Source organism: Rhinolophus ferrumequinum, chromosome 2, assembly GCF_004115265.2.
Source record: "Rhinolophus ferrumequinum isolate MPI-CBG mRhiFer1 chromosome 2, mRhiFer1_v1.p, whole genome shotgun sequence".
NCBI classification, from domain to species: domain Eukaryota; kingdom Metazoa; phylum Chordata; class Mammalia; order Chiroptera; family Rhinolophidae; genus Rhinolophus; species Rhinolophus ferrumequinum.
This window is the reverse complement of record NC_046285.1, coordinates 49,380,535-49,397,398: the sequence shown is the minus strand read 5'-3', so window position 1 is coordinate 49,397,398 and position 16,864 is coordinate 49,380,535. Positions and strand designations below refer to the sequence as shown.

The following is a 16,864-nucleotide window of genomic DNA, read 5'->3' as shown; positions in this document are numbered from 1 at the left end:
GTTCGCCGTTTATAAAGTGAATGTCATAGGTTGAAATGCCATGTAAAAATGGCAAAAAGGGAGATCATCTTGGCAGTACATATATTAAGAACTTACAACTCAAAAGTAAGATGACAAACAACTCAATTGAAAAATGGGCAAATGATTTGAACAAATATTTTACAAAAGGAGATATGAATGGCTAATAAACACATAAAAAGATGCTCAGTATCATTTTTCATCAGGAGATGTAAATTAAAACAAAACAGAATGGTTCAAACTCAAAGGCTGATAACCAAGTGTTGGCAAGGATCAGTACAACTGGTCTCATATGTTGCTGATGGGAATGTAAAATGGTACAACTTTGGAAAACAGTTTTTAGAAGTTAAACGTGTACCTACTGTCTGATGCAGCCATTCCGCTCCTAAGTATTTACCCAAGAGAAACGAAAGTGTATTATCCATCCACACAAAGACGTGTACATGAATATTCATAACACTTTTATTTGTAGTAGTCAAAAACTGGAAACAACTCAAATGTCCATCAACAGATGAATAGATCAACAGACCATGGTTTATCCAGCACATCCATATAAATGGCATAATATTCAGGAAGAAAATAAACTATTAATACAGACAACAACATGAATGAATCTCAAAATAATTATGCTTAGGGAAAGAAGCCAGACCAAAAAAATAAAAACCCAGTACAGCTGTGCGATTCCATTTATATAAAATTCTAGAAAATGCAAACTCAGTGGTTATCTCAGACTGGAGGTGTGGGGAAGGATGGACATAGGAAAACTTTTGAAGATTGTGAGAATGTTTGATGTCTTGATTATGGTGCTGGTTTCATGGGTGTATGCACATGTCAAAACCTTAAATCTGTGCAGTTTGCTATACATAAGTTATACCTCAATAAAGTTGTAAAAGAGAAAAGAAGAGAGGAAGGCAGAAAGGAAGAGGAAGGAAGGAAGAAAGGATGGAAGGAAGGGCTGGTACACATAGTAATATGGATGAATTTCAAAATCATTGTGCTGAGGGGGAGAAGCCCGACATATAGTACATACTGTATGACTCCACTTACATAAAATTCTAGAAAAAGCAAACTAATCTCTAGTGACAGAAAGCAGACCAGTGGTTGCCTGGGGTTTGGGGTGGAGGGAGGAATGGTCTGTAAAGGGGCAAGAGGAAGCTTCTGGGTGTGATAGAATGTTCCAATATTGATTATAATGGTGGCTTCACATGTTTATACATCTATCAAAACTCGTGGAATTTTACACTTTAAATGGATTTATTTACTGATGCAAATTATACCTACCTCAATAAAGTGAGTTTTAAAGGAAAAAAGACATTTTTTTTTAAAGGCTTTTGTTTAACTCCTGGTGCCAGGCATCATTCAAGCTGAGAATAACAGCACAACATATAGGCCTGAGAGGTGTTTTTGCTTAGGAAAAATATTAAAATTGGCCTCTCTGCTATGCAAGAGCCAACCCCAAATCCCATTCCTGAATGGAGACTTGTGGAACAACAAGAAACTAACCTGCTGTGTAAATAATATTAAAAAATTTGTTTTCACTAAGGTCAGAGTTAAAAATTTGACTAATATTCACAAGGGGTTATTGGAGGTTGGGGCTAGACTCAGGGGAGGTGGGGTCTTGGATTTTAAGGCGGGAGGACTAGGTTAAGAAAACCCTCATCCAATTGATAAAGCTGGTTCCTGAAATGTGGTGAGAGGTCAGGGTCTGAGGCGCAACAGGTGAGTAGAGGAGCTTTGAGGCAGGAACATGACCAGGAGTGAAGAGATTGTCATCTGTTTTGTTTTTCCCTTTTCTGTGCTGTATTTTCCCCCTCCTTGACCTGTCACCCGCAAGCCTTCAGTCAAGTTAGCTTAAATGCTACAATTTGATGTTAACTCTGTTTGAGGACAGTAATGGGGGCTGTATCCAGGTACAGTGATCTATGGAGAGCCATGGAAGCTTGGAGACATGATTACAAAGTCGCTAGACATGACGGTCAGGGAGGCGCAGAGTGGTGATGCACAGTGAAAGGTGACAAAAGCTAAGTCACAAACAGTCTAGGGAAACACATAAGTACTCCTCAGGGATTCTCGGAACTACAGCTGGAGGGAAATGGATTTCCTGCACTCAACTGGGAGTGAGTCGAGCACAGACTATATTATTGGGTGTTTAAAGGAAAGGTGACCACCTAAAAGATGGTAGCTTGGGGTCATTTGAGATATGAAGAGATTAACTACCACCACTATCCCACCTCCTAAGGATGTTTGGGCTGTCCTGAGTTATTAGAAAAATAGTCCTTAAGACCAGATTCATCTCTTCTATCTCAAAAGCTCAGAGGAGATCTATAGTATATGACCAAACCCTAACTAGTAATTGCCATTGGCTGATTGACGTCAGTTAACAACTGGACTTTGTACCTGAAAGAGAGTTAAAACTAAAGATAGTTGGGGGGAAATCATTTCCTCCTTGGATTACCTAGCAAGAAGATCAAAAATGAAAACCTTCGCTCACCTCACTCTTCTTGCTCTCCTTTTTGTAACCTCAGGTAAGGAACATTTAAACATTTTTAATTCTTTTAATCATGTCTGTTGTCTTTGAGGTGGAATCAACAGGCTTCCCCTACCAATTCCCTCAGTCTAAGAAGTAGACTATTTTGTGGATGAAATTTTCTCTCCAACTCAGCTCAAAGACACAAGGCATTTCTGTTTGCGATGAAGTAGTAAAGAGGCCCCTGGACTAAGATTTGTGGTTCAGCAAACCAGAGATTTCTCCTTTGAGTGTTCCTGAGGCCCAACAAGAGTGGTGTAGTAAGTTCCAAGGGCCCGGTGCCCTGAAGTAGCCTTCTCTTTGGCCCCAGATGTCATTGGGCCCTAATGCAGTGCAGGGACCTGGTTTAGTCCCTGCTTCTGCCATCGAGAGTCTTTTGACCCCTTTTACATGGGAATTAAGGTTAACCCTAGGCACATCCCTTAATCCATCTGAGTATTGGTGGGCTCTTCTATCAAATGTGTCGCTCTTATCTATGTCACAGATACTATCAGGCACAAGGTAAACCCTTAAGAAATGAGAATAGCAGCAGGATTAGGAGTAGCAGCAGGAGTACAGCAGGAGTAGCATGGCGAACTGGTAGATTATTTTCTTGCCCCTGGAAGAGCAATTGCTTATCTCTTCAACATTTCAGAATGACTATTTAAACCAGGCCCTGCTCAAAGGGAAGAGCCAGATTCTGCCATCCGGAAGCTCACAGACCCATGGGGGAGTCAGGTAGCCTCTTCAGCAGTTGTCTATATCCAAGGATTTAGGAATTGCTTCCTCACTAAAACTTTTAATTTTTTTTTAACTGATTGTCCATGTCAGAGTTCTTAAAGACAATTAAGGATTCTAGAAAACTGATCACTGGATCACTAAGAGTTTACTACCCCATATGTCCAGGGGCTCCTAAGTGTTGGAAAGGCACCTTTGATGATCACCAGAGCCCTTAGGACAAAGATCATCTCTATTCATCTTACTCTAACAAGTTCGTGTGTCTAGAATTATTCATGTGTAAACATTACTAGAAAAATATTTTTGAAAAGTTTAATCCACATTTAATGAGGTATTTTTATTTCATCATTCTTTAAACACACCCCTTCGCTTTCTTCCTTCATACCTATCAATGGCTAAAATGCTGTGTAATGGAAATTGGGGCAATTGTTTTAAATAGCGGGACAAAGGAATCCACTTCCAGGTTGTAAGAGCGCCATCTGGTGACATTTTCAATTGTCCTCACTGAGGACCGTGAGAAATATTAAACCCAGACGGACAGTTCTGCAACTATAGACATAAAAGATATTACATCTTTTTTTAAAAACTTGGGGTGACATTGCTTAGTAAAATTATGTAGGTTTCAAGTTACATTTCTATAATACATCATCTATATATTGCTTGTGGGTTCCCACTCAGAGTCAGTTCTCCTTCCATCACCATATACCGTGTTTCCCCGAAAATAAGACCTAGCCGGACCATCAGCTCTAATGCGTCTCTTGGAGCAAAAATTAATATAAGACCCGGTATTTTATATTATATTATATTATATTACATTATATTATATTATATTATATTATATTATATTATATTATATTACCTGGCATTATATTATATTATATTATATTATATTATATTATATTATATTATATTATATTATTATATTATATTCCCGGTCTTATATTAATTTTGCTCCAAAAGACGCATTAGAGCTGATGGTCCGGCTAGGACTTATTTTCGGGGAAACACAGCATTAGTACCACGCTCTAACTAACTAAGCTAACCGGCCACCCCAGTACTGCTCTAATTTTTATTATTTCCTTCTTTCTGCTGACTTTGGGTTTCATTTGTTCTTTTTCTAGTTCTTTAAGATGTAATATTACGTTGTTTATTTGGAATTTTTCTTGTTTCTTGAGATAGGCCTGTAATGATATAAATTTCCCTCTTAATACTGCTTTTGCTGCATCCCAATAATTTTGATATGATGTATTTTCATTCTCATTTGTTTTTATGTATCTTTTGATCTCTGCTTTTATTTCTTCTTTGACTCACTCATCCTTTAATAGCATGTTGTTTAATCTCCACATATTTGTGGTTTTTCCCATTTTCTTTTTGTAGTTGGCCTCCAATTTCAAAGCCTTGGTGTCTGAGAATATGCTTGGTATGATTTCAATCTTCTTAAATTTGCTGAGGCTAGTTTTGTGTCCCAACATGTGGTCTATCCTTGAGAATGTTCCATGTACACTAGAAAAGAATGTATAGTCTGGTGTTCTAGGATGAAGTGCTCTGTAAATGTCAATTGTGTAGATTTGATCTAATGTGTCATTTAAGGCTGATATTTCCTTATTGATTTTCTGTTTGAATGATCTATTCATAGCTGTCAATGGCGTATTTAGGTCCCCTACTATGTGTTTTTGTCAGTTTCTCCTTTTAGTTCTGTTAGTAGTTGCTTTATATATTTTGATGCTTCCTGATTGGAAGCGTGTATATTGATAAGTGTTATGTCTTCTTGTTATATTGTCCCCTTTATCATTATGAAGTGTCCATCTTTGTCTCTTGTTACCTTATTTATCCTGAAGTCTGTTTCATCAGATGTAAGTATGGCTGCACCCACTTTTCTCTGGATGCCATTTGCTTGGACTATTGTTTTCCACCCTTTCACTTTGAGTCTATATTTGTTCTTGTAGCTGTGTCTCTTTGAGACAGCACATGGTTGGGTTTTGATCCAGTCTGCTACTCTGTGACTTTTTATTGGTGAGTTCAGTCCATATACATTTAGGGTGATGATATTACATCTTAATACATATTAATTCTTTGTCATATTTTAATAACATTTTCCCAGTTTTGTCTGTTTAATTTTTAATTTTATTGTTATGGGGTTTTTTGTGTGTGTGTTTGGAAGTATTCACGTATTTTCATTTTTAATGTCGTCAACTATACAGTAATTCCTCAGTAAATGTCATTGATAGGTTATGTGACTTTAAGTAAAACAATGTATACTCAAACCAATTTTACCATAGGCTAATTGAATAAACAAGAGTTAAGTTCCTACATCATCTGAATAACGTCATAGCCAAACGATGTTGAATGAAACGCAGTTATTCAAGGACTTGCTGTATTTATTTTTCGGAAAATAATGGCTTGTGTACTAATTATAGCTGACCCTTGAACAAAGTGGGTTTAAATTTTTAAAATCTGAGTATAAGTGGACTCACGGAGTTCAAACCTGCTTTGTTAAAGGGTCAACTCTAATATTAAATAATAGTAGCTGCCATTATATATTTAATGTTCTATCTTCTGAAACTTGGTATTTTTGTTCCTCCAGTCACCAACCAAAACCCAACACCTCCTGCAAATCCTACCACCACAGTGACGGCATCTACTACCACAGCACCTGCTGCAAATCCTACCACCACAGTGACGGCATCTACTACCCCAGCATCTCCTGCAAATCCTACCACCACAGTGACGGCACCTACTGCCCCAGCATCTCCTGCAAATCCTACCACCACAGTGACGGCACCTACTACCCCAACACCTCCTGCAAATCCTACCACCACAGTGACGGCACCTACTACCCCAACACCTCCTGCAAATCCTACCACCACAGTGACGGCACCTACTACCCCAACACCTCCTGCAAATCCTACCACCACAGTGACGGCACCTACTACCCCAACACCTCCTGCAAATCCTACCACCACAGTGACGGCACCTACTACCCCAACATCTCCTGCAAATCCTACCACCACAGTGACGGCACCTACTACCCCAACATCTCCTGCAAATCCTACCACCACAGTGACGGCACCTACTACCCCAACACCTCCTGCAAATCCTACCACCACAGTGACGGCACCTACTACCCCAACATCTACTGCAAATCCTACCACCACAGTGACGGCATCTAATAGCACAGCAACTCCTACAAATCCTACCGCCACTACTGCACCTACTATCACCACTGTTTCTTCAGTGACTTCCAGTGATGTCACTTCACCAAACACCAGCAACACAAAGCCTGATACCACAGGTAAGAGGGACTCCCTTAAAGATGCCTCACTGAGGAATCATAGCATTGTGGAGGATGGTAGGCAAGTATATTCTACTGGGGTAAGGAAGTGGGTATAAAGAAACTCAAGTTTTCCTTGGATATGAACCCTTGTAATTAAAAAATCTGAGTCACAAAGGTTAGTAGTGATGGCAGAGACCCTAAAAAATTACGCGCATTTCCATTCTGTTCTCCTTTCCTTCCTACCCACCCTACCTCAAGCTGTTTGCCAGATGTGAAATATTTTGTGAACTTGGACTTTATGAAAGCTATTTTTCCACCTGCCCTCTCCCTAAGAGGTTTTTAGAAATAGTTTCAGCTTGTTTGTGAAGGCCAGGTTCAAATAAGCACCAACTCTTTAGCCCCACCGGTCTTGCTCCTTTACCTAAGGAAGGAGTAAGTTCTATCCTGACTCCTTATCAAATGTGATTGAAAAATAGAACAAGTTATGATGGTGGCTGATCACAATTTGATATTTGAGCCAATTTTTGGAATTTGAGCCTGAGAGATAAAAAGCCAAACAACAGCAGTACTCATATAGTCCTAGACATGACCTGGGCCATTGCCCAAAGGACAGATATTCTGGGGATACTGTCTAAGAGATGGCAGTTGGCCTCAAGCCAAAGTTATTGAAATAAACCATTTGACTCATTTCCCAAGGGTTGGTCTAGAATAGGGGTCAACAAACTTATCAATAAAGGCAAACTAGTAAATATTTTAGGTTTTGTGACCCACAATACAGTCTCTCTTACAACAACTCCACTCTACCATTTTAACATAAAAGCAGTCATAGTCAATATATAAATGAATAGGCCTGGCTGTGTATCAATAAAACTGAATTTATAAAAACAGAAGATTGACCAGATTTGGCTCATGAGCCATAGTTTGCCAATTCCTTGTCTAAAAGAATCCTCAAACCTAAGCTTCAAGGGTCTATATAAACCCTGTCATTCTCAGATAGGGAAATGGAGGCCCAGCGAGGCCAGCAACTTGCCCAAGGTCAAAGAGCAAGTTGATGTCTCCACACACTCATGTCTTTTGACTTCCCCAGTGTTCCTTGATAAATCTAAAGAGTAGATGGTTAAGCAAATGGAGCCAGAGCCTGTATGTAAGGCCTGGTGCCCAGTGTTTCATGTTCGGAGGGGCCACTCTGCAGGCTAGGTCAAGCGGGACACAGCTACATAATCAGCTCTCCTGGAGTCAGGAAAGGGAGCTTTTCTAAGCCATTTCTGCTTCCCCAGACACTCTCTGTTCTGGCTCTGTCACTAACTGGGGGGGATGGGGCAAACCACTTTGTGCTGGGCTTCAACTTACTCATCTGTGTTAAGGTGTAACTGAACCAAATAACCACCAAACCTTCCAGCTGAAACATCCCCTGACTTTATTCCTGACACAAAGAACAAGCTGTCAGTCCTTTATTGCCAGAGAGAAAGCATTCCAGGAGTTATTTGTCTGGTGGATCCAAAGTGGATTTGTGCTCAGTTTCTTCCCTAGGATTTCCTAAATCATCCTTGCAAGGTGACTGAGGTGTTTTTTTTTAAAAAAGCTACTTGCTTCACTTAGAATATTGACTCTCACCTTGTCAGAAGGGTGAGCCTTACTGTTTATTAGATACTACACTATGCCTCCTTTTGGTCCCATGCAGCATTTTTTAACTCTTTAAAATAAAATTTTAAAGTAGACTTTATTTTTTAGAGCAGTTTTAGATTCATAGCAAAATTGAGAGGAAGGTACGGAGATTTCTCATTTATCCCTGACGTTACATATGCATAGCCTCAGTCATTACCAACGTCCCTCATCAAAGGGTACGTTTGTTACAACTGATGACACATCATGATCACCCATAGTCCACAGTTTACGTCAGGGTTCACTGAGGGTGTTGGTACATTCTATGAGTTTTGAAAAATGGAATCCACGTATCTATCATTATAGTATCACATAAAGTACTTTCACTGCCCTAAAAATCTTCTACATTCCACCTATTCATTCTTATCTTGCCCCAAACCCCTGGCGACGTCTGATCGTTGTACCGTCTCATAGTCGTCTCTTCTCTAGAATGTCGTGTAGTTGGAATCCTACAGCATGCAGCCTCCTCAGGTTGGCTTCCTTCACTTAGCAATATGCATTTCAGTTTCCTCCCTATCTTTTCATGGCCTGATTATTACTCAGTGCTGAAAAGCTCATTTCTTTTTAGCACTGAATAATAGTCTGTCATCTGGATGGACCACAGTTTGTTTATTCATTCACCTACTAAAGGACATCTTACTTGCTTCCAAGTTTTGGCAATTATGAATAAAGCTGTTACAAATACTTGTGTGTAGGTTTTTGAATGGACTAAGTTTTCAGCTCCTTTGGGTAAATACCGAGGAATGTGATTGCTGGATCCTCTGGTAAGAGTATGTTTACTTTTATAAGAAATCTCCAAACTGTCTTCCAAAGTGACTGTGCCATTTTGCTTTCCCACTGCAATATTGCTCCACATTCTCATCAGCACTATTTTATTTTATATATATATATATATATATATATATATATATATATATATATATATATATATATAGAGAGAGAGAGAGAGAGAGAGAGAGAGAGAGAGAGATTTTATTGGGGAAGGGGAGCAGGACTTTATTGGGTAACAGTGTATACTTCCAGGATTTTTTCTAAGTCAATTTGTTGTCCTATCAATCGTAGTTGTGGAGGGCGCAGCTCAGCTCCAGGTATAGTTGCTGTTGTTAGTTGCAAGAGGCGCAGCCCACCATCCCTTGCGGGAGTCGAACTGGCCACCTTGTGGTTGAGAGCCCACTGGCCCATGTGGGAATCGAACCGGCAGCCTTCGGCATTAGGAGCACGGAGTTCCAATCTCCAGAGCCACCGGGCCGGCCTTATTTTATATTTTTTAATAAAAGTAAATTAGGTCCATAGTTATGGAAAAAGAAGCTTAAACAGGGCAAAATATATGCAGTAAAAACTAAATCTCGCTCTCATCCTAAATCTCTAAGACCCAGACTGCCGGTTTCCTTCCCCAGAAACCAATTTTATGGCCAGTTTCTTGTGTCTCCCTCCGGAGATAATCTATGCAAATATAAACATATATATTTATGTGTTTGTGTGTATTCTGTTTTTTTATCACAAAAGAGAGCATGTTATACACATTGTACCTTATATGTAGATTGTTTTTAAAAATCTATTTCTACCTAGGAGTTCATAAGCATTCAGACAGCTCTGAAGGTTGTCAGACATTTAGTTTACTCAGAAATCAAAGTTCAGAATCATTTCATTTGACAGAGATGAAGAAAATGGCCAGGCAAGATCACCATTTGGCCACTGACCTAACTTTCTTCCCTGGATCCCATCAGATCTCTGGAGATAGGAAAGGTGCTGCACCCTACCTGGTCTGGGAGTCCTGGCCAGTGGTATGGGAACAATTGCAACATTATTCTCACCATTGATTCAAGTTGTCCACTCAGAAAGCCAGAGTAGGGTGTCTGTTCATCAATTCCTCTCAGAATTTTCACTGAATTAATCTACACTCCTCCTTTAACATCCCTTTCCTTTCTTTATGGATCTGTATACCACGTATGCTAACGAGAATTTAACCTCTAGTTTCTAGAACTGTCTTGCCTGTTCCTTTCTATAAGACAGTTATTTACACCGTCCTAAAAATGTGATGCTTTCTCTACAACAGTTTTGGGGAGGACCAGCTAGTGTTAGAGGATCAGACATCAAGGTTCCGGAGGTTCCTTGCGATCCAAAGATTCCTGACTCCTTGGAATTAGAAGACTGCTCTGAGCGGACTCTTGCCCCCCCAGCCTCTGACCTTTATTGTTGACAAGCACTTGCTTCCAGAATTTCAGCAACAAACTCCCTAGATACATAATAAAATCTGTACTTGTTTCTAGCTCTTCTAATCGTGTGCCCTGGAGTAACACAACGAAGGACTAGAAAGTGCCCCAGGAGGGAGGCGTGAAAATGTAAAAGTATGTTTTTGGGTGTTATTTGTTGCTCTGTTTTCATCTCTTTCTTCTCTACCTCAGGTCCTTGCAAAAAAGATACCTGCAAAGATGGTTCTTCATGTGTTCGTCTGAATACGGATCATTTTTGCCTGTGTGTAGATGGATATTACTATAAGTCTTCCAAATGCAATAAAGGTGAGTTACAAAGGATGAACCATGCAGAGCTGCATCTAATACCTAAAGTGGAATTGAAAACTTAAAATAATGGCAAAAAGAGCTTCCAGAATACTAGAGGTAGAGGAAAATTTGGAGGCAACAAAGGCCAGCAAAACGGAAAAATGGCGCCTGCCTTTGTCTCAGTGGGACTAAATGTGAGAGGAAATTGGCCAAGTCAGATTTGTGAGTTAGTCCTGAAGGTCTGGCAGTAGATGTGTCCCTTTACTTTATCTGTTCAAGGGACCAATGCTACAAGGACAAAATGAGAATGATAGTTGTCGGAGGCCCTGGAAAAGTATAAAGACTGCACAAACACAAAGTGGTGCCATTCCACGAGGACACTGACATGGTATAAGAGGGTATGCCTAAGACCACACTGTTAGACAAGCCTGGAACCCGGGTCTTCTGACCGTGGTTCAGTTCTCTGTCATAGAATTTGCTTGCTCCATAACAGCAGACCCCATTTTTAGAAACTTAAGAGCCTCTCAGCTCTAGAAATGAACTTTTGGAGCAAATCACCATAAACTTGACGTAACACTTTTTTGGTTAGATCAGCTGGGTGCTATGACGGTCCAAGGCTGTTTCCTGTGTTATAAACTATTATCTGTTTCATGAATGAGAAATATCCCCCCTTGCCAGAGAAGATCAATTGTATAGAAAACAAATGTATAGTATTGTCCACTGGGATTAGAGATATTTCAAAAGCCAAAATGGTGTTCTTATTTTTAGCACTAATAATCTCATTTCTGGGGACCCACTCTAAGTAAATGACCCCAAATATAGAAAGCCTTAGGCTTAGGCACGAAGATGTTCATTGCAACCTTCCCCCCCTTTTGAAGGGAATATATATATATATATATATATATATATATATATATATCATAGAATATTATGCAGCTTTAAAACATGGTAGTTATGAAGACTATCCCAAACCATGATAGGTAATGGTTTGGGAAAACACTTATTATGTAATAATAAGTAAAGTAAATAATAAGTAAATAATAAGTAAAGAAGATTCATGATATAAACTTGGAATTATAAACATATAAACTTTGCATAGGAAAAAAGGAGCTGGGAGAAATACAGGTTTCCCCTACTAACTGAAAGTACAACGGTCCTATGAAAACTTCTGTAAGCTGAAATGGCATAACATGAAGAAGCAATTACCTTAGGACACATCGTGCTAATGGATGCACAGTTATAGATAAGGCACAGATGCTCACAGACAGAATTCAAAGCTCTGGTGGCTGGATGCCGAGACACTGAGTAGGGTTCCCAGGAAAGGAGCCTCTATAACAGCTACCTCTATACGAGCTGCCTCTATAACAGCTCGCTGCAAAAAAAATGCTGACTGCTATTTTCAAATTTCACCTTTTTTCATAAAAGCAAAAATTCTCTTCAGGTTTCTTTTGGTTATTAAAAACAGATAGTAACATAGGTCTTTCATAAAGCAAACTTTTGAAAAGTGGGGGATCCCTTATACCAAAATAAAAAAGGTAGTGTTAGGTTGGGTAGGATTTGGGGTAACATTTTTCATATTTCCACGCTCCCTATAGTATCATCATGTATTGTTTAGAATTTTTTAAATGTATGTTTTAAACAAAATGAAAATGACCCTCTTTACATTGAAACATTACAGAAAGATTCTGCTTGAATTTCAGGAATGATATTCCCTGGAAAAATTACAGTAAGCATATCAGACACATCTAACTTGGAAAATAAATTGTCTGCAGCCTATCAACAATTATATAAAAAAGTTGTTAAATTTGTAAGTATCATTCAACCTTCCTTCCTGTATAAGAATTCTTTATTCTAACACCGAGTTGCAGAGCGTAGGGCTGGAAATTCAGGTGGTCCACACTGGTACAGTTGTTCCAATTGTTCAAATAATGAAATATACCCTTACTGGTTGGCCGACAGTAGCTTTCCTGAGCCCCCTGGGTGCTACTACTGCCCTGTTACCCAGGCCCCCTTCTGGGACCTGTGGGCTTCCCCAGGACCCTACTTCTAAGTAACGCCTGGCTCAGCAGAGGTCCTTTAGAAGCTTTCTCCAGCCATGCCATACTCATCATTACATAAGCTATCATAATATTTTTAAATGGACAGGTAAACGTAATGATGTTTTAAAATAAATTATTTCCACAGCATTAAAGAGAAAAAAATTTAAAGAAGTTTGTTTTTTTCTTTAGCCATTCCAACTTGCATACATTTCTGTGCTAGTATGACTTTTTCTTTAAGGTCTGGAAGAGAAACTCCATCTGAATTGATATCTGTTACTTTTTTTCCCCACTGTCAAAAATGTCAAAATGAACAATAGCTTCATTTCATTTTGAGTTATTGTGAGTGAGTGGGAGGGTCAAAATGAGCTCTCCATTCTAGAACCACAGCTGTTAGACCTGGAAGGGACCTGCAGAGGGCCTCTAGCCAGTGTTTCTCAAAGTTTAGTAAGACTTTAAAACCTACAGTCTTATTCTATGGTAATATCCTTTCATTCATAATTATATCATTACAAACGAGTTTTGTTAATTAGAATTGGTAAAGTGTGAAAAACAATTATCCAAATGATTTTCCGGATTGTACAGACAGAAAGAGTACTGGTGATGGAACGGCCGGTGCCTGGCACTGCTGGGATAAACAGCGTGGCTGCTGTTTCCCAGGAATTGCCCTGGCCCCTTTGTCGTCCTACCTGTGCCCGATGGGCCAGCTGGCCATGACTTCTCTTATCCTGGATCTGCGTTCCTATTTGCCAGCTTCGATGATAGATAGTCAGTACATTGAAGAAGGCAACATCAATATGTTCCTATTTCCGGGGAGTCCCTTGGTTGTGTCGCATGGCTTTACAGAGCACTGGCCACGGTGGCCACTGCCTTTCCCAAACTTGCTTCGGGTCTGAGTGTCCAAAAGCCCCCTCCAGCCACAGGCCTGTGCCCTGGTCTTCAGAGACCAGTTTAGAGACTTGATCTCAGTCAGATTTTGATGGTCCCAGGGGGACCAGGGAGGGGATAGAGCATTCTTATAATTTCGAAGAGGCTTTTGTCCAAAAGGGATATGCCAGAACTCCCTTGCAACTCCTAGAGATAGGAAAATAGAGACAATTTACTTTCTTCAAGGTCCTCTTAGCAGACTTTGTAACGGTCCTCAGAGCAGACTCTGAGCCAGGGCAGTCCTAGCTCAGGCCTTGAGAACTCTCCCAGGGTCCATTTTCTACATAGCTAAATCCAAATGGTAGTCCGCAGAGGGATTTGGAGTCCCCCTGTTGTATGCTGTGTCTAGCATTTTATGGGTACTATTTCTAATTCTCAAAATAGCCCCATGAGGGAGATAATACTATTTTGTGGATGAGGCAGTCGAAGAGCAAGGAAGGAACTGACTGAAGGTCACTTCAGCTGATGATGTAGGAGGTTGGAATTTGAACCCAGATCTGCCTGACCACAGAGCTGCTTCTCCTTCTCCTCACTACCTGGCTCTGTTGTGCAGTGGAGACCAGGCAGGCCTGTTTGGATAGTACCTGGCTTCTTGTCAACCTTACTTAGAGCTGTTCAGACTTAGAGATGTATATCCCAACATCCTCAAGGGTGACCTGGAAGAGAAAAAGAAAAAAAAAAAGGAAAAACTTTCTTCTATGCCAGATGCTAATTTCACAATCTCTTCTTTGGGATTAAGAAAATTAAATGGGCAGTGGTCAGTAGGGGAACTGAAGGATCTTGGACATTGTCCAGAGAATTCGTTCCCTATGTTGATTCCCAGTGACCTGATGGTTTACAGATACACCAGCCATTCCTAATATTTAAAAGAATTAAAAGGAATATTGACATATTCTGGATATAAGGCTGCCCAGACTAACTAGAGCATCAAATTTATTTGAATTTGATAGAATAAAAGAGAAATTAGTTAACATCTTAAGTCACATTGGTGGCCACAATCTTTTAAAACGTGGGGTCGCCATGGGGAGAAACATAAGAAAAAAATCACGGATTATAAAAATGTTGCATCAACCCAGTTCAACACTCATGCAATAAATTTGGAGACTGGGGCCCAAAGAGGGGAAGACATGTCCATGCTCATGTCTTTCATATTTAAAATTCATTCCATCATCAGTCAACCAATGTTTATCGAACTTTTCCTGGGGGTTGCCCTATGCTGAGGGCTGTGGGGTGGGGGTGGCGGAAGTTGTATCATAAGAAAGAAAAAAACAAACCCCATTCTTGGCACCAAAGAACTTACGTTCTAACTGGGCCCTTCAGCCTACCTCCACCTCACCCCTGCCAGAGGTTCTAGCTTTATCTCTGGCTACTTCTCTATGAGTATCTAGAGTTGTCTCTGCTCTTAGAACACAACTCAAGCCTAATAAGATCCATCTGCTCTGGAGCCCCTTCCAGCACACAAAGCTGTGTGTCATATAGTCCATCTCATTTCATACACAGTATAGCCCTCCATAGTAGAAATTACTGCTATCTCAAGCTTTCCAATGAGAAAAGTAAGGTTCAAAGAAAAATTATGCAAATTATGGAAGAAACTTTCTTTGAACTGCCATGGTAGATTGGGTCTGCCCAATTTTTAAATTTCTTAGTACCCTGGCATAATTCCTTGGGCAAGGTAGGCAATGAAAGAAGTGTTCCTTGGGGAAATTGATGCATGCATATAGATAAGTCTAACAAATATGTGGAACTTTACCATGACTTTGAAAAGACAAACTTAAGGTGCGGCCTGATGGCTCAGGTAGGTTAGAGCACGAGCTCTGAACAACAGGGTTGCTGGTTCGATTCCCACATGGGCCAGTGAGCTGCGCCCTCCACAACTAGATTGAAGACAATGAGCTGCTGCTGAGCTTCTGGAAGGGCAGCTGGTTGGCTCAGTTGGTTAGAGCGCGAGCTCTCAACAACAAGGTTGCCGGTTCAATTCCCTCATGGGATGGTGGGCTGCGCCCCCTGCAACTAAAGATTGAAAACGGCGACTGGACTTGGAGCTGAGCTGCGCCCTCCACAACTAGATTGAAGGACAACGACTTGGAGCTGATGGGCCCTGGAGGAGCCCACTGTCCCCCAATATTCCCCAATAAAATAAAATAAAATAAGACAAACTTAATAAGTTAGTTACCTTAATTTTTAAGAGTATGATCATTAATTTGGCTAAGTGTTTGAGGTTTCCATCTTTTTCTTGGATAATGCTGACTTATACTAAAATCTTACTATTTTACAACAAAAATCACTAAAAGGTGTTAGAGAGCATGTTAAGAATAAATAATTTGCTGTGATGAATTACATGTATTGATACATAGCAGTTTAGAAATGTATTTGTGCTAAAACCTAGATACAGTACCACATTCCCCCCCTCTTTGTAGGTGTTAATAAATCTGTTCTCCTCCTCCCCAGTTTGAAGATGCATTTATCAGTTCTACTTTTGGACAGACTGTAATTCAGGATGTAAGGTAAGTTCGCTGTGTACTAAGTTTGCTTGGAGGCAGGTGTGCATTTGCCTAATTTCTCGTCTTTTCTTGAGTTTCCCCAGGCAGCACAAAGGTTGTCCAGTGGGAAGTCACAAGTCAAGCAGAGGTGGTCAGTCTGATGTCACACATCCCTTGGCCTGAATGGACAGAGTGTAGTCTGGGGACAGCAAGATGCTGTCTGTGATTGATTGTTCAGTAATTTGCACACATGGCTCAGTGCATCACCTGGGTCAGTTTGTTTAGTTCGATTCCTTGGCTACAAAACACACCTGGTCAGTCCCTGGAATGTGCATTTTAGGGGGCCACGAGGCGAATAAGTGGCTCATGGCCATTTCTTCCCTCATATAGGGGCAGTGAGGGAGATAAGAACACCCACATCTCATACCTGGCTACTGAAGGGCCAGTGGCGAGTTCTTTCTGCAGTAAGAACAAGCATTTATTGAGTATGTCAATATGCAATGACCAAAGAGGGACCAAAGAAACAAAGGATTCTCAAGAAGGTAGTGATTCCATTTCGGCCTTCTCTGAGGCGTGTTAACACACAAGTGCTGCAGCCCGAGGAAAGAAGGCTCTAAGATGAATGAAGTTGTGCAGAAAAAGCAGCCCTGGTGTATTCATATTTTATGGTTTTTGTTATTGCATCTATCTTTATAAGCTTAGTCAAAGTCTTTGTGGAATAA

The 16,864-nt window shown here is 40.3% G+C and overlaps 1 protein-coding gene across 1 annotated transcript in view; it reads left to right on the top strand.

The window, feature by feature from the left end:
• The first annotated feature begins 2,453 nt into the window (after positions 1-2,453).
• Positions 2,454-16,864, top strand: part of MUC13 (mucin 13, cell surface associated) — a 29,600-nt gene continuing 15,189 nt past the window's right edge. Inside the window, exons 1-5 of the mRNA XM_033091916.1 lie at positions 2,454-2,543; positions 5,892-6,554; positions 10,604-10,717; positions 12,400-12,506; positions 16,111-16,166. Coding sequence (XP_032947807.1) covers positions 2,492-2,543; positions 5,892-6,554; positions 10,604-10,717; positions 12,400-12,506; positions 16,111-16,166 — 992 coding nt within the window. The 5' untranslated portion in view covers positions 2,454-2,491. The remainder of the gene's footprint in view (positions 2,544-5,891; positions 6,555-10,603; positions 10,718-12,399; positions 12,507-16,110; positions 16,167-16,864) is intronic.